Below are 23,562 nucleotides of genomic sequence, written 5' to 3' on the forward strand. Positions count from 1 at the left end.
GCAGATGACCCGACGGATGAGGGGCCAACAGGACCCACTTCTGTTTAGGCTTGCTCCCTACTTCCGCACAAGGAGGGGAACTGAGAGCTGGGCTTGGTGTCCAGCATGACTATGAGACTCACTGAGGCCGGGCACTCGGGCTCTGGCTGCTCCAAGTCAATGAGGGTCTGCAGCTCAGGAATTTCAAATCCAGGGGTTGGAAAGAACCAATCAGGGCATGTAAAACACTGTTTGAAGACACATGTGTCTCAGATGTCCAAGAATACTACTTGTAGCCAACAGAGTCACAGAGACATGAGTTACATCCCAGGAAGATATCACATGGTCCATTTTTAATAATGACAGTAAAAAGATTTGCTTAATATATCCCCAAAAGTATGTATCGATAAACATGCTATCAACTCCTGGACAAATTCTACAATGGACTGTTAAACCATGCTTTGGGAACATTTGGAAAAGAAAGCAGGGCTCACTGAGAGAAGCATGGGGTCAGACCAGCCTCTTACACTCTGGTTTTAGGAGACCAGTGGCAAGCTCAGAGATCGCTGGGGCCGTGGCGTGCCTGGGTTCCCACCAGGTGTTTGATGGGCTGGGGGCTGGGGGCCCGTGGAGTCAGGAGGCTTCTAGCTGACCACGTGGCCCCTGGCCATCTTAGCAGTGCCCGCACCAGACTTTACAGGGCCTTTTCAGGTATGTGTGCTTGGGCCTCACCCGGCATCTGTTGACTCTTCAGAAGTGTGGCTCCAGGGAGCCAGTCAAGAGCCTGGGCTCTGTGGGAAGGAGTATGGAGGCATCCAATAGGCTCTCAGGACTGACCTTGCCCTGCTCTGCGTTTTCCATTTCCGGTATGGGGCAGCCTGCATGGTGGGTAGTGAGTGAGCGGGGTCTGAAGTTACACTGCCCAGGTTTGAATCCCAGCTCTATTTACGAACTTCTGACCTGCAGCAAATTAAACCCCTCCCCTGTGTCTCATTTGCTCATCTGTGAAGTGGCGATAGTAATAATGACCTAAAATTATTGTTAGGATTAAATGAGCAATACATGTAAAAGCTTAGACCAGATTCGGGGCTACAGGTGGTCAACAAATGTTAGCTCTTATTATTCATTGGGATGGCAGATTCTTGTGTGTGATTTGCTAAGTATGTCCCAGAATAGAAGTGTCTACCTTCTGGTGCAGTGAGTTATTCCTCAAAAGAGATGTTGATGCAGATTGTCACTAAAGAGGAATGTTTTAGGGCAGGGTCAAGCACCACATTAAAGTAGGGAAGCACTAGATGATCTTTAAAGAACCCCGGGCCCACAGAGAATATGAGTTTCTACTTGAATATGAAAACTCAAAGATGAGTCAAATAGCAGGGCCTCCAGGGTTGACAGAGGAGGCTCCATTCAACAGTCTCACTGGGAGAGGGAAGGCCTGTCTTGAAGCTGCGTATGCTTAGCAAGCTGCTGTTTTTATTTTATGTGTATCAGGGAAGAGGGCACTTGGCATAAGAGGATGGAGACTGTGGGCGATTAAAGGCTCTGAAACTGAGGGGGAAGGTGCAAGCCTTGGGATGAATCACTGACTTTGCCCACCGTTCGGTTGGGAGTTGTTTGTTTTGCATCTATATCCATCCCTTCCTCATCCCCCTGAATCCTTTAAGGAAGCTGGCTGATGAACACATGCTTTATATGAGTGGGAAGGGAGAGCTGTGGAAATCCAGCAAAAAGCAGAGCATCTCGATATTATTATGAACAGAGTTTTGACCTTGCAAGCTTCCACTTTGAGAACTGCTACACTAAACTGCAGTGAATTTCTCTCTGTCTTTCTCATCTTGCAATGATGGTTCTCTTTTCCCTGTGTGCGAAACGGCAGCAGCTGGGGAGGTACAGGGCAGCTACACTTTGTTCAAACAGCATATTCCCAAAAATGTCATGTAATTCAAACCCCCAAATGCAGCACTAATGCAAAAGGCATGGGTATTCCTTGGGCATCAGTCTGTGCTGCCAATCAGCAATAGAAAGAATGCAGTTTACAGTCCCAGGGAGTTCTAAAATAAGGAAAAATTTTGGATGAATTGTCACTTTGTGGGGGGAAGCTGGCACTATTTCAGCAGGTCACAATAATTATGATTTTATTAATACTTCATATCACACTATTTTGAACTTGCTCCTCTATGAAGGACATCCTTGTTAATGGTGGGGGAGGGGCTAGGAAGTGGGGGGTTGGTGGGGGTGGAGAGCTCCTTGAAAGCAGGTGCCTCTGACTCATTTCAGCCCCTCCCCAGCGCTCGTCCCTGATCTCCCCCAGGAGGTCTGAGTTCAGGAGAGGCTCAGGGAGCATCACGCAGGTGCCCTTCCCCAGATATGAGCCACTGGCCCAGGAGATGAAAAGCAAAAACAGTGGAAGCACTAGATATTTGTTAGTGGAGTGATTTATTAATAACTGACAAGGGCTCTCTGCTCCCAGGCAGCCATTATTCCAAAACACATTTTTCCTCCGTGTCTAACTCCACCATGCTTAATGCCCATTATTGCACACTCATCCCTTACATGAAGTTCTGTGAGCAGCAGGCAGATGTGGGACTTGATAGAATTAGGTCACTGTCTGTTGACAGGAGGAGGGCATTTGTCACAGCAAATGAAGGTCATCTTAATAATGCATGGGGCAGGGGAGGCTAAGCATCCCCAGGCACCAATTTTTCTAGAGAGACATGGCCTTTCCACCTTCAGAGGCTCGTTGGGTATTCTGAGTTTTTGGGTATTTTAAGCCCAAATGCAGGTGCATAGAAACCAGATGCAAAGGAGCCCCTTCAAGTGAGACTCACGGTGGGATATTTTTTCTTCTTTTTTTTAAAATTAAACTTAATCTTTTTAGATAACTGCAAATTCCCACACAGTTGTAAGAAATAATACAGAGAGACCCCCATGTTCCCTTTGCCTAATTTCCCCTACTGATAATATCTTACCAAACTGTAGTACAACATCACCACTGAGACATTCTTAGAACACTCAGGGGACTCCTGAGGCTTCCCTGGTCTCAGAAGGGAGAAACTCTGGGGAACAGTGTGCCACCTCCCCTTGGAGGGAATGTGCTCAAATGACGTGGGGGAGGAAGGGAGCAGGGGATGCACCAGAGCTCCCTGGCTGGAAGTGAGAGATGTTGGTGCTTGTTCCAGCTGCTCCCCTCTCTGACCCCTGACTTACACTAGGGCACCATTGGGCTCCAGGGGTGCAATGCTGTTCCCCACCTGACCCCTGGGCCTTTGGGTGTCTGGGGCCCTCAGCTCTGCAGCTGAGTCTGTTTGAGTACTGTGGTTGACAGGCCAAGCTCTGGAATCACATAGTCCGGGGCTTGATTCCTAGCTCCATATAGGATGACCCTGACCAATGACCTCTTAGAGGCTCAGTTTTTCATAATGTTGATAGAGTACTTACCACGTGTCAGCTACTATTCTAGGAACCTTACGTAATAAGTCATTTAATAACAACCCTAAAAAGAAAATAATATTATTAGTTCCTATTTTGCAAATGAGAAAATTGAGTCACCAAGAGGGTGTTTGTCCAAAGTCACCCAGTTAGTGAATGGCAGGTTTGGGTATTTGAACGCAGGCAGTCCACATGGCAAGTCTACATACATAAACACTGTTCTGTGTTGCTTCTCCTCTACAAGATGAGTTCAGTAGTACCTGAATTTTTGTGAGGCAAAATGGCTTATCACAGAGCCAGGCATATACTACACAAGTACAAATAAATGCTGGTTAATATTATTGTTGGTATAATTTCTTCTGGAAGTCTCTGTGTATTCATTACTTATTGTTGTTATTAACAACAGCTTCCATTTTGCGTACTACTTCCGTTCAGCACCCCCAACCACCCACAGGAGGAATCTATCTTTTGTAGATGAAACAACTGAGGATCAGAGATTAAATCTGGCAGAAGCAGAGACAGAACCTACATCCAGGGGCTGTGCCTAGAAGCACAGCTCCAAAAGGAACTTCAGAGACACCAGCCTTCCTTCTGATCCAGCTCAGGACTTGCCCTGCCAAGGAGTCACTTACCCATTCCAAAATGCCGGAGCAGGGCACTGGGTCTCCCTACCTGTGGTTCTCAGGCTTGAGTCCATGTCAGAATCCCCTCAGCATTGCTACAGCCCCCTCGTCGGGCCCCTTCCCACCCCACCACACTCCTCTGAGAACAGCGAGGGACACTTCTTGGAGTATTAATGATAGAGATGACAGCTTCCTCCAGTTATGCCCTTTTAAAGTCAGAGACCGGCTCCCTGCAGGGCCAGTGCCTTGTAAATACCTGCACTGTAAATTACGAATCTCCACCTATGTGGTCACCTTGTCTCCATAGACAATTCTTAAAATTGTGTTTTCCCAAAACCCTGTCTCTGGTTGGAGCTCAGCACCCTCTCCAGCCCAGGTGGAGGACTCACCCTTTCAAACTCTACAAAATAGTATCTGATGTTGCTTTTAATCATAAAAACAAACAGCAAAACCAAACCTTCTTACTGTTGAAATTTAGAAAAGTATCAAAAATAAAAAGAAGGGTGAGGAAGAAAATTAAAATTAACCATCATCCTACTGTTAATATTTTTATGATTTTTAATAGTTTTCTTATTGCCTCATTGTATTTTTATGTATTTGTTTTCTTATAAAGGTATGTTTTGACACATAACATTTTTATATATTTGTTTTCTTACTGAGGTATAATTGACACACGACATTATATTAGTTTCAGGTGTACAACATAAAAATTCAGTATTTGTGTATACTCCAAAATGATCACCACATGGGTCTAGTTAACATCCATCACCTTTTATAGTAATACTTTATTTTCTTGTGATGAGGACTTCTATGATCTACTCTTTTAGCAACTTTGAAATACACACTACAGTATTATTAACTGAAGTCACTATGTTGTATCGCATCCAATTATATCACATGACTTACTTATTTTATAACTAAAAGCTTATACCCATATTTATTAATATTGGAAAAAAACTACATATAGGCACTTGGTGTCCTGAAAACAAGCGACACTCTAAATGCGCCCTACACATGGGAGCCGCTGTTGTTTTCATTATGGAATTCAAAGAAGGAACTGAGCTTTGCCCAGGGTGGCTTCCTGGGCAGGACAGGCAGGCCTTCAAGCCAAACACGAGAACACAGGCCCAGAGGGAAGACTCATTATTGTCTGCGGGGTGGTGGGTGGCACAGTAGATCTGGGTTTGAGTCAGTTGAGTAGGGACAGGTAATGGAGAGCTATAACTGGCTGGCCTTGTGCCCTCCAAGGCACTAAGGAGCCACTGTACATTCTTGAGCAGGAATTGACTTAACAAAGAGATTGCCCAAAGGCCCCATGCAGTGGATTGCAGGGAAACAGTGGGGAGGCAGGGGGAGGAGGAATGGGTACCCAAGTGGGTGCAGCCTGGGGCCCACCAGGTCCCCTGCAGCCTGAGCAGTGTTGTGGCATGGATGGGTCTATTTCTGGGCTGCCAGGATGGAGAGGGACTGGTTGATCTTCACCATGGCGATAATGAGGAGGCCACTGGTCAGCAGGAAGGTGGGCCAGAAGAGGAAGAAGAGGAGGTTCCGGGGTCCATAGAGGCGCTGGTACAGGACGCTGGTCTCATTTTCCTGACTCGTGGAGAAGCAGTAGAAAACCCGGTGCTCGTGGAATTTGGTTCTGACCTTCTCCACATCAGCCCGGGCCCGCTGGTAGTTGTCCAGGCTGCCCGGGATGTAGGAGCACTGGAGGGGAGAAGCAACAGCACCCATGGGGTTGGACATTCCTGCTGCCTTGCGCTCAGAGCCGAGGGCTGGTACGGAGTAAAGCAAGGTGATGGCTTTGGAGCCAGGGCCATCTGAAGCTTGGCAGGCTGGGTACTGACTGTCCTAGAAGGTGCCTTCACAGCATTGTTGGTGAGGATGGTGGCCCCGGAGCTGCTCAGGGTACACCCTGCACACTTGGAGGCCGCGGTTCTAGTTGGAGCCCTTGCCCTGCTCACACTGGCTGTAGAACTTTAGGCAAATCGCTCACCTTTCTGAGCCTTCATATCTTCGCCCCTTAAATAAGTTTCTAGCAATACCTTTTTCAAAGGCTGTTATTAAAAAAGGATTTTAAACTTAACTGTCTAAGGAGACCAATGTGTGACACAGGCCAAGTGGGCTCTGTATTTGGGTTTAAGGCAGAGGTCGTGTACTCAGTTACCTATAGGGCTTGTGCAGGTGATGTCCACAAGGACACGGATGAGGGAAGATGATAGGTGTCAACTGAAACTTGTGTAACACCAAGGAGAATTGTCAGGGAATGGAGGGGCCTAGTGACATGGAGAGAACCAGGCAGATCCAGACTGGCAGTCATCACTCCATCCAGACAATGGATGCCATGCAATCCAGAAGACCTATTGTGCCAGGCTTTGGACATTTTTGAGAAGCCTGAAAACCAGACTTCAATGTGAACTCTCGTAATTTTTAAATGCTGGCAAAAATCTGAATTGAAAACCCTCTGAGGTGAGCCAAACAAAAGAGGTTGGCAAGCTGGCATTGGACACTGGGACTCCAAAGAAAGAGAGAGTGCATTTAAAAGAGCTTTGTGCAGGCAGAGCATGGTACACATTAAATTCTGACACTGATCATTGTTATTAGCAACCTCTGGCCTAGTCAGATGAGGTCCAGCTGGAAAGCTCTACAGAGAAGGCACAAAGTGGGGACCCTGATTTTATTTCTGTTTTGTCCTGGGAGGTCTGACTATTGCTCACGTGAGCCCTGGGAGATGTTCTGCGTGGGTGGTACCCTGCTGCACCTGCTGCAGACTCTCCCTGAAGGACTGGCCATAAGCTTCTGCTCCTGCTCATTCTGTATGGCTGAGTGGGGGGCTCAACAATCAGGTGGGTCCTTCATGCATAAAAGTTTGAGACCACTGGCCTACTGCAATCGTGAGATGGAAGTGGTAAATTTGTTGAGTCAGCTTCTCCCCAGGCCTCGGCTACTCCCTGGTTTGAATGAGGCCTGGCCCCTAGAGCTGCCTCCCTGCACTGACAGCACTTGCCCAGCAGTATAGAAGATGGTTGCAACAGTCCTGTCAGCCTCTGAAGTCGGGGAACTGCATCCAGAAGGAGGTCCCCAGCCAGGCAGGGAGCAGCAGGGGCTGGGGAGCAGCAGGCTCGTATGGAATCAGGCGTTTAGAGTTTTGGGACAGGGTGGCATCCCAGTAGCAAGTGGAGTCAGAATCCCAAGTTGAGAGGGCCTAGCCAGTGCCTCTACCTGTGACCTTGGGCATCTTAGCCCACTGAGAAAAGGTGAGGCTACAAAGCCAGACAGGCCTGGGTCTGGGTTGTGTGACCTTGGTAAGGGCCACAATCTCTTTGCACCTTGTAAAACAGGTTTGTGGGGGTGCCTCAGTGAGCTGTCATTGGGATTAGCAGAGATGATGCATATAAAGCACTCATCACAGAGCCCAGCACATAGTAAATGCTCAATAAATGAGAGAGGCTAATATTATTAAAAATAACAATATTGTCACTTAACCCTCAAATTGCAATACCAGCTCCTACTTTCCCTACTTAAAGAGGGGCCCATGGACAAGCTGGGGGGGCTTGTGCACAGCCTGGACCCCATGGAATCTTTCGCAGACCCTTTTGGCAGGCGTTTTTGGGCAACACACTGGACAAGAGTTTGCACTACATGTCCAATCCCAGAGGCCTGGGCCCTACTTACATCTTCTCTCCCCTCCCCTGGATCCAGCTACCTCTAAGTTGTCTGAAAGGTCTGAAATGCCCAACCTTTCCCCAGAGCCCTGTGACATCACTGTCCTCAGTACAGACCATGGATGCGGCTTAGAACTCCCATAGCTAAGGCTCATGGAACAACAAATGGGCTCTGGTGGCCCCTTCCCTCCGAGTCAGGGTGGGGCACGAAGCCTTGCCTGGCCTGTCACACATGGATCCAGAGGATTCCCTATACCTCACAGCTAAAGAAAGATAGGAGGGCCTCTGCTCACCCTGCAGGGCCAGCAAGAGGCCTGTCTCACGTGCTGCTGACGGATCACATCAGGGGACCACCTGGACTCGTGCTGCTCTGAGCTGACAACCTCAGGTCCAGGGAGGCAGCCTGCTAGCCAACCCGTTCGGACCCCTGTCACACCAGCAACCACTTCTGCTTGTCTTTGAGAATTTGCTTCTTGCTCCTTGGGATGAATCAGGGGGCATCAAATGCCAAAGAAGAGGCAGGAGTCCTGGCAGCAGCTGGTGCAGGGGCACTTGGAGGTTCTCTCTCCACCTGGGAGGCTGAGTCATGCTAGCGACAACAGGATAAGTCTGGCCACCTTGCACAGTCCAGACTTTTCTCCATGACCCCCCAGCACCACCAGTGATCCCACTGTCCCCCTAGGCACCCTGATGCTTATCCGCCACTGGATTCTGACTGCAGCATCCCTACTGCAGGCCAGCCTCCATCCTGGGCATTTGACTTGCTGGGCCCCCACTTCTCTGCCCAGACACTGAATCCACACTCCTCTGCACCCCTCTGGTCATGCTCTCAGGGCCCCAGACCCGTGAAAGCCTCCCAGTGTTTCACAGCAGTAATGCTCACACTTCGGATCACCTGGAGAGCCCAGAGGTTCTGCTTCAGCTGGTCTAGTATAGGTTTTGCTCAGTTCTCCAGGTGATCCTGATGCACAGCCAGTGAGGAGCACCAATGTGCATGGTCACATTTTAATTCTGTAGTTGGGTAGTCCTCAATAAAAATGACAAGCGCACAGCTTATACAGTGCCAGAATATCATTACTATTTCCCTTCTTTATGGTTTGCTTAAATCAGTAGAACCTTCTAGAAATTGTGGGGTGAGCTAAGAGACACGAATGACTCACTTTCTGTGAAAACCAGCGCCATAACATTATTTGGAATGAACTTGTTCCAGGTAAAGCTCTGGCCTTTTGATGCAAAGAAACACCATCTGTCATGAGCTCAGACTGAGGAGACCAGTCCTTGTGGAATCAGAGAGACCAGACCGCCTTGGCCTTTGCTCTTATTACATGCTTATATAGGCAGGATTAGCTTCCACTTCTCATGTGATCAAACCAGTGTGTTTTTGGTACAATGTGGATTGCAGATAAGCTTAGCACTTCCCCCAATTTCCTTCTTTATGCTAGACTTTGAACGCTTAAAAAAATATATATCCTGATTGAACATAAATGCCTAAGTCCATTATTATTATCCATAACTTGTAGCATTCTTCATAAACTTTTATCTCAGAAAACAAAAACATTAAAAACCCTTTTTAATTCTGTAACGGGGTAGTGTCGAGGTCTTCTGGGAGCAGACCTCTACCCTCCCCTGCAGTCTTTGCCTGCTACACCCCATCCTGTGTCATTTTCTGCAGCTGTCTCTGGATCCTGGTGTCTACCCAGCCTTTCCTTCCACATGCCTTGCCTGTGCCCACCCTCCGCATGTTTGCCGCCCTCCATGTTGCTGTGTGTCCAGTACCTCCCTAAATTTTAAAGCCTAGCCCAAAAGCCTTTCTGATACCCTCACCTTGCTGTTGGCTGGAAAATGTCACTCCCTCCTGTCACCCCATAATTTTCTCTGTTCCTCGCCATGGCACTGAGTCCCCCACTAGGTCTTAGTTCATGCACATGCTCTCTCCTGAGTCCAAAGCCCCTAACACAGGTGGTGCACAGTGACTGTTGAGTGAATAAGTCAGTTAATGAATGGATATGGGCTAACTCGTATTTCCTAAGGGAGGGGCCACCATGGTGGGCAGAGGACGCAGGCTGGGAGTCAGTGGTGGGAACATCTCCCAAGCATTGCCCTCCAGAGGCTCCAGCCCTGGGAGGTCAGAAGGGCTCTCCTCAGTGGGGTCAGCCTGGTCTGGTCTCATTTGACTCACTTTACAGAATGAAGTAATAACCCTAAAACTGCTTCTTCTCAGCAGCGAGCTTGGCATGTTACATACAGTCTGACTTCATAACAGCACTTCAACAGGGGTGGAGACTGAGTCTTAGAGGGGCTCTGAAGGAATGGCCTGCGCCTGCCCCAGGTCCACAGCCAGCGAGCAGCTGAGCAGGGATCGAACCCAGGTCTGTCTGAGCCTAACAGAGAAGAGTGGCTCCTACCTGGGCTTCATACCAGCCGCGGGCCCTGGTCCGGGGCACTCATCTTTCTGAGCCTCTGCTCTCCAGAGCAGGACTGAGAGACAGTTAGGGGCAGGACCACACACCTGCTGGGGTAAGCAGATGTGACAGCCCCCCACCCACACTGGTACCTGCTGGTTCTGGTCCCGTGTGTCCTCTGTGTGGTATAGCACCGCCCACCGGCCCACTGCTGACACGTTGACCCACAGACATGGGTACTGGGGCACCTTCTTGCCCTCCAGCTCCTCCTGGTCCCTGATGTTGGTCTCAATCAGGTGGCACGTGGATTCCTGGTTCCACACGCTGGGAAGATCACACACACACACACACATATACATCTCAGAGCCTGGATGGCACAGTGCACCTGGTTTGAACCCCTTTAGAGAGACTCAGGGCTGGGACCCTCATCCTGCCGTAAGCACCCAGCACTAGAGGAGCATGACCGAAGGGAAGAATCACAGAATCAGAATATCATTGTTCTTGGCCTCTTGAACACCACCTACATAAATGGTTCTCATCCTGGCTGCTCACCAAAATCCAGGGAGCTTTTAAAGAGTCCCATGTCCAAGCCACATCCCAGAACAAGTGAATCAGAATTTCCAAGGTAAATGGGGCCCAAGCCCTGGTATGTTTTTTTTTTAAAAGCTCCTCACAGTGATTCTAATGAGCAGCCAGACCTGAGAATCCCTTTTCCATGTCACCTTTATCTTGCAGATTATGAAAGAGAAGTTCAGAAAGGCTAAGTGACTTTTCTGAAGCCACACAGGACCTAAAGCCAGGTTTGGGCAGCTTTAGAATCCGTGCAAAAAGAGTAGATCTAAAAAGGGTTTATCTGTGCCAGGCTGGTAAAGATGGTGAGGATGGCACTTAACCTGATGATAAGGTGTTGGAAACACACAGCTGTTCTGAGCAGTGCCTCAGTCAGTTACCTGAGTGAACTGCTCCCAGCCTGTAACTGCTCCAACCAGAAGCAGGCCCAGGAGAGGCTAGCAGGCTCAACAACACAGGAGTGAATCACCTGTGACTCATCCCCCATTTATCAGACAGGAAACACACAGCGAGACAGAGGGGGCTATCAGCAGCTGAGACATGCCCAGAGGCAAGGGTCTGAGACTTATCCTAGGAGCAAGCGGAGAGAACAGTGTTCCAAATGGAGTATGCGTCAGGAACTTCCTAGCTTTTCCTTTAAAAGCTCACCTGGCTGACATGTCAGAGAGCAACCGCATAAAACATTCTCTGAGATTCCAGAGTAGAGCTGCAGGGGAATAGATTTTAGCTCAGGATAGACAATTATCAGAAAAGCCCTGCAATGAAATGGTATGCACAGGAGGTAGTGAGCTCCCCATCACTTGAAATATTCAACAGGAGACTAGATGCCCACCTGACCAGGAAATTGCAGAGTGAATCAAACTGTTTAGATGAGCTACAAAATATTCTGGCCCTCCCTGATTCCTCCAGGAATCAAACTTACACTGGAGTGTTTGCTTCAATCTTTGCTGTTTCTTATGAGAAAGTCTTCCTGCATCTTCTACCCCCAAGTCCCAGAATGCTAGACAAGCAGGGCCTAGTCTGGCCACCCTCCCTGCACTTGAACCCTTGACTCTAAGCATGAAGATTGTGCAGACCTCCCTGCCTGGTGAGAGGGTCAAAGGGAGGAGTAGAAGGAAGGCTGGGGTTCCTAGCAGACCAGAGCCTCAAGGGAGAGGCTGGAGCATAGCAGCAGGCCAGCAGGTTTGGTACCTTTTCAGGTAGAGGGGCAGCACGGTGGTGCTCAGGATATAGTAGGTGATGACGGCGCACACCACCATGGCCACACCCAGGCAGAGGGCCCGAGTCTCTCCCCGCTTCTGGGCCATCACCAACTTCTTCCCCATTTCCACTGGGGACAGTGATCATTTCTAGGGCCACAGAGTCAAATAAACATGAGATCAGCACACATGACAAAAAATTGACTGATGGGAGGACAGGTCAGGGGAGGATATGCAGATATCAACATCACCCCTTATTTTTATATGGAACTGTGCAACTTCAGAGGGCTTTTTTGACCCCATGTAAGCCTCCCACCAGCTCTGAGAGGTAAGTATCATTATCCCCATTCTAAAGATAACAGACCCATGGCTCACAGGGGTAAAACAACTTGCCCAAGGTCACACAGCATGTGGTGAGTTCAATAATGGCCTCCAAGAGGCCCATGTTCTTAGCCCTGGAATCTGTGACTATTACTTCGCATGGCAAAGACTTTAAGTTAAGGATCTCGAGATGGGGAGATTATTCATGTAGACCCTAAATGTAATCACAAGTGTCCTTAAAAGAAGGAGGCAAAGGGACATTAGCCACAGAAGAAGGGAAGGTGTGATTTGACTAGGGAAAGAGAGATCAGATTGGTGTGGCTGCAAGCTGGGGAGTGCCAGCATCCATGAGAAACTGGAGGAGACAAGAAACAATACATTGTCCCCTGCAGCCTCTGGAGGGAGTGGGACCCTGTTGACACCTTGCTGATTTTGGACTTCTGGCCTCTAGAACTGTGTGCAAGAAGATTTCTATTGTTTGGGGCCACCAAGTTTGTGGCAATAGGAAACTAATACAGTGAGATGAGCTAATACAGTAAGCAGCAGAGGTGGGGCATCCCTGCACTTTCTCCTGGGACACTTGGCTCAGAAAACCTGGAGCATTTCACAGTTCTGCTGAAACAGTCCCACCGCAGGGCTGACTGGCCCAGAGATGCATGCAGGGAATGCATAGCAGGGCAGCGGGGATGGCAGGAGGGCCCAACAGTCAGGACCTTGTAAAGACCACCTACCTACTTCAGGCAAGAATATTGCAGTGGCTGCTGCACGTGCTCTGCACCTGCTCTCTTGTTTCAGGGCTTGAGCCACCCAGGAGCCAAAGCAGAATGGGTTGAAGCACCAGGCGGCTTCATCCTCCTGGCTTCTACAAGCAGGAGCCCCTCGTTTTCTCCTAGGGATCCATCTCACCCCAGTGCAAGCACAGTCCCGCCCTCCCAGGGGGCATGAGACCCTCCAGGAGCGTGGCTCTGACACCTGTGTGCTGCCCAGAGCCAGAGCTGTCTGGCTTTTGCATCTGTCCTATGAGTTGCCCCATAGCCTTCCTCTAACTTTTTTTTTTGTAGTGTTTTGTTTGTTTGTTTGCAGATATTTCAGTTAGACTCCAGGAAGAACTTCTTGGTTTTGAGAGTTATTAAATATCTGTGGACTTTTTTGGATATAGCTCCCCATTCAGAAAAGTCGTCTGGTCTGGGATGGATTTAGGAAAGATGGAAAGGCAAAGGCAGGCTCCTGGGTGACCTGGTATTTGTGTTGATCCTCTTCCTTAGGAATGTGAAGTCAAAAGACATGGGATCAAATTTTGGCTTTGTCAGTTGGCAACCACGTGATTATGAAAGAATAATAGTACCTACCTCAGAGAGTTCTGATACAGATCAAATGATACATTAAATATCACATACTTATCATAGTTCCTGGCCCAACACAAGCCCTTGATAAGTATTAGCTATTACCATTAACAAAGGGAGCCCTGAAGGCTTGGAGCCCACGTCCTCAGTGCTGTTGCTGAGACTATTTCTTGTCCCACCCCTCCCCTGGTGACGTGCCAGGACTGCTCCTAATCTCTAGGCTGCTGCCCTCTGGCTGCTCTGGGAGCTGCTACCTGAGGGCAAGTGGACTGAACTACTCAAGGGACTCTGCCCTGCAGCTGCCCTGCCCCCAGCAGGCCATCAGACCACAGGCCCAGACGCCAGCAGTTCTAGTCCCCAGTGACACCGATGTCAGCCTTCCTGGAGCCCAGAATCCTGACAGACAGCCCTTCGAAGAAGGGAGTTCCCTCTACCGGCCTCCCTCCTCAAAGATCTCCCCACTCCAGCCCCTCTTTGGAGAAACCACATCCCAAGTGCTCTCGGACCCAGTACTCACAGTCTCCCGGGGCGCTGGAGTCTTCGGCAGGCAGCTTCTTTCTGCCTGGCTCCCAGCCCCCACCCCTAAAAGAGGCTGCCTGAGCTCCAGCAGGAAGGTTGGGCTCCCAGCCCATCTCTGGGGAAGCGGCCTTTGGTCCCCATCTGGGACGAGCCTCCATGCCCAAATATGGTCAAGTCTGAGCACACAGCCCTGGGATACAAACTTGGGAGAGCAGGTACCCAGCCCAGAGGAGCACAGCTGTCACCCAGGCCCCCACACCTGCAAGTCCCAGCGTCTCACGAGAAACAGATTACAAACAACAGACAGCAAAACTGAGGAGCCAGGGAAGAGTATCCAGTATATTTGGAGACAATTCCTCTTCACTCGGTCTTTCTGGGCTGGCAGAGAAGCCAGGAAAGGGAAATGGTTTTCCTTTTGTTGACATGGCAGAGGGAGGAGGAGTTAAAGCTCCAAGGAGTCGCACTTGCCAGCCACTGGGGGGCTGGAATATCTCCCCTGGAGCACCGAACCCTCCTGCCTTTGGCACCTGCCTGCTGTGTGACCCCAGGCAGATCACAGCACCTCTCTGAGCCTCAATTTTCTCCTCTGTGCTATAGGGATTTTTTAATTTTACTTTGTTCAGGGTAGCAATGAGGGTAAGAGATGGTGGAGATTTGGGGCAGGGGAAGGGAAACCTATCTTTTAAAGACCCACCAAGCAGAAGCTGGGATCAGTGAGAGCTGCATAGCTGCTTCTCCCCACTGCAGTCCAGGGACACTCTGCTAGGCCAGGCAGCCTCCCAGAGATGTCAAACTACAGTTTGGGCTCATGGACAGATGTTTGTGCCTACCACTGTGGCAAGTGAGCAGCAGCATTTGCAGGCAAAAACATGCTTTTAGATTTTCCAATCTCTCATTTGTGAAGTGATTGTTTTAAGGATTAAAAATCAGAGACAAAACAACCCCCATATATTGGGCCTCTCCAGGTATCAGGCATGATGCTAGTAGTCAGCATGCCTCTACCCCTAACTTTACCCAGTGGTCAGATGAAGACAGTGAATGTGAGCCTTGGAGACCTTAAGTTACTAATCCACCATTACCTTGCTCTAAGGGCCAGGGCCATTTGAAGCTGTCTTTCCAGATAGCAAAGCCAGGGCTGTTGCTTCAGAGCCTGGTGCTGCTATAAGACATAAAAGCTCACTTCCGTTATACAGTCACCCACTACCTGAAGTTCCAGAGGTCCTCCAGTCCCTGAGGAGTAGGGGTGCAGGCCAGCTGAGCCTGCTGAATAACTTCTGTCCCCTCCCACACTCCTTTCTCCACTGCCCTGAGGCAGCTAGCCCATCAGGCCCTTAAACAAGAGCAGCCTTTCAGGCCTCCACAAACTCTCTAGCCCCTTCCCCTGCCCCTTTCCAATTTGAGCCATATTAAAAGGAAAGTCAAGTGTCTGTTTAATGAACATATCATAGCAAAGAGGGTCTCTTAAGGCCTCAGACCTTGCAGGTGGTTTGACAATGAGGGATACAGGTCTTGGAATGAATCCCAGGAGGAGTGATTTTCCAAGATGGTCCTTGGCCCATTCAGGAGCCAGAAAAGTCCTCCTGGGGCCCATAAACAAATGCAAAAATGCTAGTCCTTCCTTATGCTCCCTTGGGAGAAAGATGCATGGTGCAACAGATGGCCATTTTTAACCAAAGGGCTACTTGCTTGTAGTTGACTAAATGAAGTGCTAAAAGTCACACATTTGGAACTCATAAACAAGCACTAGCATTCTTCCCAAGTTGCTTTTTCCCTGGAAGATGAGGTCAGGCAGAGAAGGTGTGGTGTGGGCTTGTCTGCTATACTGAAGTGAACTCCCACAGAAACACTTTGACAAGTTCTGCTCATGACGGCATGTGATGAAAACCTGGGTCCCTGGCTGGCTAGGGATGTGTGTGACAGGTGGTTGTAGGTGGAAGGCAAGGAAATAATGAGGTTACAACAATAAAGATTGGTGCTTTGCATTAGCACAGTGGGTTAGAGATCACAGCCTTCCAACAGCCACATAAGGTGATAAGTTAAGCATTGTCAGCTCACAATAGTCCATTCAAGTGGAAATTTTTCTACTTATTTGATAAAGGGGGTAACTGAGGTTCAGAAAGTTTAAATAAATTGCCCAAGGCAAGTTACTTTGCCTCTCTGAGCCTCAGTTTGTCCATCTCTAGAATGGAGATAATTATACCTAGACCCTCAGGGTTTTTTGAGGAATAAAAGGTCATCTAAGCTACCTGACAAATAGCGTGGCAGATTATATTCTCCAAAGATGGCCACACCAACATGTATACCATCTCATGTACTCTTCTTTCAGTGTGACATCAACACTGCTCCCTCAAGGAGGCATCTGCATCCTGTCCCCTTCAACCTGGGCAGAGCTCTGTAACTGCCTTGCCAATGGAATATGGTAGAGGTGACACTGTGATTTCCAACTGTGATTTCCAAGGCTGAGTCATAAACGGTGACACAGCTTTCACTGGGCCCTCTCTCTCGGGACACTTCCCTTGGAACCAGCCTCCATACTGTGAAGAAGTCAAGAGGCTATGTGTAGGTGTTCCAGCCGACAGCCTCAGCTCAGTTCCCAGCCATCAACCAGCATCTCTCATCAGACATGTGGGGGAAGGAGCCTGCAGATAACTCCAGCCCCAAGCCTTCAAGATGAGGTGTCAGACAGCACAGAGCAGAGATCAGCCACTGCCTGTGCTCTCTCTGAATTCCCATTCCACAAAATCCATAAGCAAATTAAATGGTTGTTGGATGCCCCTATGTGTTGGAGGAATTTGCTATGCAGCCATAGTAACGAACACATTGTAAGTGATTTAAAAGGAGAACCATAATTGTTGCTGGTGATAGTGACAATATTGAACTTGTGAAAATTAAAAAGCTTGAGATTACTATTGAAGTATTATGAGGGTGCTTTAGAAATGCTTTACATACTCTTACATCAGGTTGCTCACTATTGCACAAATGGAATAGAAGGGCAGTGATACAGGAGAGCATGTTCACTTATGGAGCATCTATTATGTGCCAGAACATGAGCCATATACATATGCAAGGACAGATACATATATACATGCATACATACACACACACATATATGCACATGCATGCACACACATACACATAATGCATAATGAGTATGCATGCACATGCATGTATATACAAATGTATACACATATGCCTACACATACAGATATGCACACAGATACACATGTATACATATATGCATGTACATATGCATATGCAATTCTCTTGGTAATCCTTATAAAAGGTATTTTTGTTTCTGTGATTTGCCCAATGGCAGCTGATGTGATGGAGCCTGGATGTGAACCTGTGCTTGCTGACGCCACTGCCCCTCCCTGGCCTTCCATGTCTCCCCTATGCACAGTTTTCAAAAGGACCAGCATTTCTTTATGCCATCTGCTTCAGCTGCTTTACTAACCCCTCTCCTCAGTCTATAGCTCTCTTTGGACCATGCATCCACTTATTTATTTAAACCCTTTTGAATCAATATCTATTCTCTGCCGCCACTTGGGATAATAAGTCCCATAAATCAAATTGGCAACCGGGTCCTGAGCCCCTGCTGGGGGTGTGTCACTGGACACGTGCTGCAGGGAGTGGGGGTGAGTAGTTCTCAGTCCCAGCTCAGCCCTTTGCTCACACATTTGAGGACCTACCCTACTGGCTCTGAATACATTACTGTACTGAGGTGGATCCTGTGGGGATGGGGGATGGATTTTTAAAACTGCAGAAAGGTACAACAGAAAAATAAAAAGATACGATTTAGGGGAAAGAGAGTAATAAGAGGCAGAGGAAATCACAATGAAAGATTTTCAATAGAAATGAGAAGACAAAGTATAAAAACAGGACAATTAAATATCCATAGATAAATGAAACGGCTGGACAAGACTTGACAAGGAGCATGACTCGGCTACTCCTCATGGATGAAGGGATGCCTCACTCCTTTCTCCTCTTTAGCCATATTTTCCCTTAGTCTCTTTTTTTTTTTTTTAACTTAGTAACAAGGTATTTAAGTCTGCTCTATTGTTAACATAACTATAAGCAGTTTGAAATACCCTTGAAACAAGAAGGAGCATAAATAAATAAAGAGCAATGCAGTTCATCTGTGCAGTAAGGTCAGTTTTTTATAACTTTTCCTTCCTGCAAATCATCCAAGCTCACAGTAGAAAAGTTGGACAGCAGAGAGCCTAGGAAGGAGGTAAGGCACAGGGGTAATCCCTACCTGGGGGGAGTAGCTGCTCGGGGAGGTGGTGTATGTGTGTCCTTCCAGACACTCATGAAAGGGTGCGTGTTCCTTCCCTCCAGGAGCACGGCCCCCACCCTGATTCCCTACCTGTAGTGAGCTCTTCCCCTTCTCAGGACTCAGTCCTGGGCCCTCACCTCACCCCCAGCCCGGTCTGTGCTCTGATTTAACTAACATGCTCAGAGCACCGGGCGCAGCTCCTCAGAGCACTGCCTCGCTTGTCGTTTTACATTCGTTCCTGTGCTTTCTCCATTGAGAAGTCTCCCTGCCGCAGTGTAAACACCCTGAGGTCTGGGGCAGGAGCTGTTCCTAGTCACTGTCACATCTCTAACACCCAGAGGAATAAACAGAGAATATTGGGGGGGGGGGGTAGCTGTTGCATGGTTTGGGGAAAAAACCTCTCTTGCTTTTTAAAACCTTTTTTTAGCATCTTAACCATTTTTAAGTGTACACTGCAATAGTGTTAACTAGATTCTTGCTGTTGTGTATAGGGTCCAAGTGCACCACCCCCGATACGCCATCATCAACATGCAGATTGCTTCAGAGTTGACAACAGGGCCAAAAAGACTCAGAAAGAAATTTTGACATCCCTGCTCAACCACATAAAAAGGATTTAGATGGAGGAACTGCCCCAGAAGGGAAGCTCTCATCAGAGATAACTACATCACAGCATGACCTAGGGGTGATGGACAGGGAAGAATGTGGCTCAGTCTATTAGGATTCCTCTCTGTGTCCCATTGTTTCTGCGTGGCCCAGCAAACATTTGTTTACCAATGTTTACTCTTTCATAGTCCTGTTGCTTCCCATTTCCCTTGAAATCCCAGACCTCTACCCTCTTCTCTTTGGTTCAGGATGACATACATCCCTCATTCTCCCTGACTGGCTTTGGAATCTATGTCTGTGGATTCCCCGTACCTACATATTAAATTTGATTGTTTCTCTTGTTAATCCGTCTCCTGTCAATTTGATTCTTAGACCAGCTAGAAGAACCTTGAAGGGTAGAGGAAATTTCTTCCTCCCCAACATGTGGAACAGTTCTCCAGAACTTTCTCATCTTGAAAAATGGAAACTCTAAACCCATTAAACAACAATTCCCCATTTCTCCCTCCTGCCAGCCCCTGACAACCATCATCCTACTTTTTGTTTCTGTGAGTCTGACTACATAGGCACCTCATATAAACAGAATCATACAGTAATTGTGCTTTTGTGTCAGGCCTATTTCACCTATCATCACCTACATCTATTTGGTAACGTTTGACCAGAAAAAAATCTCTTACTCTTTAATGTAGCAGAATATTGTAATCATTTTCTCATTCCAGAAAATACTTTCCCTTATTAGGATTATATACTATTACGTACTAAGCCATTAAATGTTTTATCAAAGTCATGTTGGATATTTAAGAATGGTGCTTCTTTACCTGCGATTAGTGGAACTCAGAGCTGCCCTCTGCTGGTCAGCAGACCTGTTTCACCTCCCACCCTCACCCTCCCAACTACCATTCCATTTTTCATGAATTGACAGGCAGGGAGGAGACCCCATCTGTAAGGGCACAGTTGGGGGACCACAAACTGGGAATAGAGATGAGAGAGCCATAGAAACAGAAGAGAGCAGCAGGCTTCAATTTCCTAGCTATGCCCAGAACTGCTTTGAGCCTTGAGAGTGGGAGAAGAGGTAGATGTAGGCCGATGGAGCTCTTATCACACCATAATTTGTGAGACTCAGACTCTGGGGGTGATGAGGATGGAGTGGCAGTGGCTCGTAGAACGGGGAGCTGCATCATCACTTAAGGCAGCAACAGCAGAGGCAGTGGCTGACCCCTCGTGCACGTGTCAGGGTCCCTCAGGAAAGGTGGGGCTGCAGTGTGCAGACTCATACCAGTGTCATGACAGCCTTTGCCAGCCAGTTGTTAAACCACTGGGAGCTGGAAATCAGCCACAAAAGGAATATTTATGCCATGGAAATCTACAAACACTGCAAGTCAGGGCTTTTGTGTTTTAGAGAGTTGTTTTCCAGCACACAACTTCAGAGGGCAAACTCAAATTGGGAAGTTCAAGGAAGTTCTAGGAATTACTGACAAAGGTATGAACAGAGTATAGGGAACAGTGTGGCACCCTGGTACCTGGCATGGGTGAATGGGTGAGTGAATGAAGGCAAACCCCATGTCAGAAAGAGTCTGCTTGGAGTTTTGTGGTTGGTGAACACGTGGGTGTACTGGGAGGGTGGCCTGACGTAAGTTCACTGAGAGAGGGCATGGAAGCTCTGTATTGGGACCCTTCCAGGCCTCATCTTATGTGTATCCTTTGTAATAAAACCATAACCATCAAATAAAAAAAAAAAGAGAGAGAGAGAAAGAGCAAAAGAAAGTCTCTTAGAGAAGTGGTGTCACCAGCCTGAGATGGGCCAGGGGCAGTAGGCAGCTGGGGAGTGAGGAGCTGACCTCCCTGTCTGGGGACCCTTATTCTGATCTCCTGACTCCCATTGGCTGTTAATGAGGAGCCCGTTGCCATAGTCCCCGTGGTCAGCCTTCAAGGCAGAGCGGTCTGCAGAAGAGTGGGGAGTGGGCCTGGAGGGGCACACAGGAAGGTGTGACTCCATCTCCCTTAGGTGGCTTTTTGGCAGGAGAACCAGCAAGCAGATTGGTGAAAAAAGCTCTTGAGCAAAAGGGGGACCCCCTGCAAAACCCCAGTAATAACTGCTGGGGTCTGAAAGTTATACAGCTGTGAGCTGTGCCTCTGAGCTCAGAAGTTTGTATATCAAAATAAATGTTGTTCATTTGTAGCCTCCCACTGAGGAGAGTTGAGGAAACTCGGGTGACATAACAATGCTGCATTAAATATTCTTTGTATGTAATTTTTTGCCCATTTCTGACTATTTCCTCAGAATAAAGACTAGACTTCTAAGCAAAAATTGTAGAACAAAGAGTTCGATATTTTTAAGATTTTGCTATTAACATATCAAAGAGTTCGATATTTTTAAGATTTTGCTATTAACATATACTTTTTCCGAGAACATTGATGCCAGTTGGTAAGTGCATGCTGCATGTACACAGTCGGTACATAAGAGTGGCTGATGCTACACATCGTCACCAATACTTGACACTATTAAATTTAGAAATAGTTCCCTATTGACCAGGGGGAAAATCTTTAGTCCCAGTTTTAATTTGCTGTACTTAAACTACCAACAAAGATTAAAAAGTTCTCCATATACTCATTGGAAGCAAAATAGATTCTTTGTCTTAAATGTCCTTTCTTAAAGGTTCAAAGGAAGAAAACCTATGAAAGCAATTGGCACAATATGAAAGCAATGGGCCCAGCCCATGGCGGACACTTGGTTTACCACTTAGTCCTAAACTCAGTCATTCAGCGCATGTTCACTGTATGTCTACAGTGTGTGATCAGAAGTGAATAAGAAGTCCCTGCTCTGGACATTTTTTATTCTCCTTTTTCTCTTTTAAGGTTCAGAGCCCTAATCTGCATCAGCTGCTCTCAGTGGTACCTGTCATGACTGGTCCTAGGACTGAAGGACATTCCCTTGCCCACCCACTCCATTCCCTGCAGAATAGGGGCTTCAAGGCTGCAAACAGGCTATTCTCTCCCCTCCCTTTTGCTAAGTCACAGAACATCTGCCCTCCGGGCCCTTAGAGATCATCTAGGTTGGCAGCCTTCTGCATGTGTAAGGTTTTCTGAACTAATAAAGGCAAGTTTTAAAGACTTTGATAAGTACAGAAAGGTCAAATTAAGATGCAACCACAGTCCAACATCTTAAGGGAACCGCTGTCAAAATGTTGGATTATATTTTAAATATAGATATAAATGATTTCTAAAAATAAGTATAAGAATATGTTGTGTAAATTCAAATATGTTATTCATGTTTTACATACAATCACTTTCCCATGCATATAATATTATTCTACAAAATAATGTCTCCTATCTATAATAGTTGTCATACAGATGTGCCATAATGTTTATTTTCCTATTATGAAACATATAGGCTGTGTTCAAGATTTTGTTATACTAGCTATTCTCCAGTGATGATCTTTGAACATCTGTCTGCTCACTTATCTGGATCTTTTCTTCCAGCTGATTCCTAAAAGCAAGTATCAGAGTCAAAGAATATTAGCCTTTCAAAGGCTTCAGCCTTTTCCCTTTTCCTGGAAACACAGGATGTAGTAAGATGTAAAATTCCATTCTACTGGTGAGCTACCTGGTTTAGAACTGAAGTGGCTTACCCAGAGTCATACAGCTTTGATGGAGCAGGGATTGGAATGATGGCTGCTCACTATGGCCTCTCCTGAGATCCTCCCCCAGATCCTCACCTGGACCCCATGCCCCGTGACTCCCAGGCAGTGTTCCTGCCTTTCTCTTTCCCTATAGGTTATTTCTCGCTGATAACCAGAACTCTCAATCACCAAGCATTAACATGCCTCAGGCACTGCGCTAAGTCCTTGGAATATAGATCTCATTTTATCCTGTCTCTGTGAAGGAAGTACTGCAATTATCCACATTTCACAGACAGGGACACTGAGGCAGAGACGGTGTCCTAGACAGGTAGAGATCCACTTGTCTGAGGTCACAGTTCCAGTAACTTACAGAGCTAAAACCCTACCCCTTTTTGTCTGAGGTGTGTGGTCCAATAGAAAATTCTGGGCTGATGGCACTGTCCTATAAATTTGACCTGTCTAATACTGTAGCCACTAAGCAGCACTTGGCTATTTAAGCACTTGAAAAGTGGCTAGCATGAATGGAGAACTAAATTTTTTATTTAATTTAACTTGAATTAGTTTAGATTTCAATAGCCACATGTGACTGTTGGCTGCTTTACTGGGCAGACATCTCCAGAGCCAGGGCTGCTGGCCACCCCACTACCCTGCACTTGCTTCCATGAACTACCTCACAGCCTCTCTCCAGCAGGGCCAGGGACAGCCTCCCAAAGCCTCTCCTCAGCCTGGGGAAGGGCTGCAGCTCCTAACCGAGCCTCAACCAGTGACTCCGTGAGCCAGGAGCCCAGAATGCCTCCACCCTGTGCACTTGAAGCCCATTTGTGAGCGGCCTACAGGGTGGGGATCCCAGCAGCTGCCGCCTGTAGGCATTTAACCAGAGATGCTGCAGAGAGCGGCTTTTTAATCTCTATTGATACACATTCATGAAAATGTATGCCTGTTATCCACAAAGCCTAAGATTACTCCCACAAAGCTCAAGGTCTACATTTACTCTCAGTGCACACACCATTGTGAGC

At 47.5% G+C, this 23,562-nt stretch overlaps 2 protein-coding genes across 3 annotated transcripts in view; one reads left to right on the plus strand and one right to left on the minus strand.

Annotated features, from left to right (window-relative positions):
• The window catches only part of KCNIP1 (potassium voltage-gated channel interacting protein 1), a 318,647-nt gene that overhangs the window by 13,031 nt on the left and 282,054 nt on the right, over nucleotides 1-23,562 (plus strand). The gene's annotated exons all lie outside the window — the stretch shown is intronic.
• Nucleotides 2,688-14,185, minus strand: KCNMB1 (potassium calcium-activated channel subfamily M regulatory beta subunit 1). 2 transcript variants are annotated; one of them, XM_036884792.2, is made up of 4 exons: nucleotides 14,049-14,185; nucleotides 11,860-12,017; nucleotides 10,251-10,422; nucleotides 2,688-5,806 (listed from the first exon to the last, which is right to left on the minus strand). In XM_036884792.2, exons 2-4 carry the CDS (start codon nucleotides 11,991-11,993, stop codon nucleotides 5,540-5,542), a joined length of 573 nt encoding a protein of 190 aa, XP_036740687.2. In that variant the 5' UTR covers nucleotides 11,994-12,017; nucleotides 14,049-14,185; the 3' UTR covers nucleotides 2,688-5,539. The 2 variants fall into 2 exon arrangements, with proteins under 2 accessions (XP_036740687.2, XP_036740686.1); XM_036884791.2 differs by having other exon boundaries at nucleotides 2,688-5,738; nucleotides 14,049-14,182.

The sequence above is a fragment of the Manis pentadactyla genome, chromosome 2 (genome assembly GCF_030020395.1).
Source record: "Manis pentadactyla isolate mManPen7 chromosome 2, mManPen7.hap1, whole genome shotgun sequence".
Taxonomy (NCBI): Eukaryota; Metazoa; Chordata; class Mammalia; order Pholidota; family Manidae; genus Manis; species Manis pentadactyla.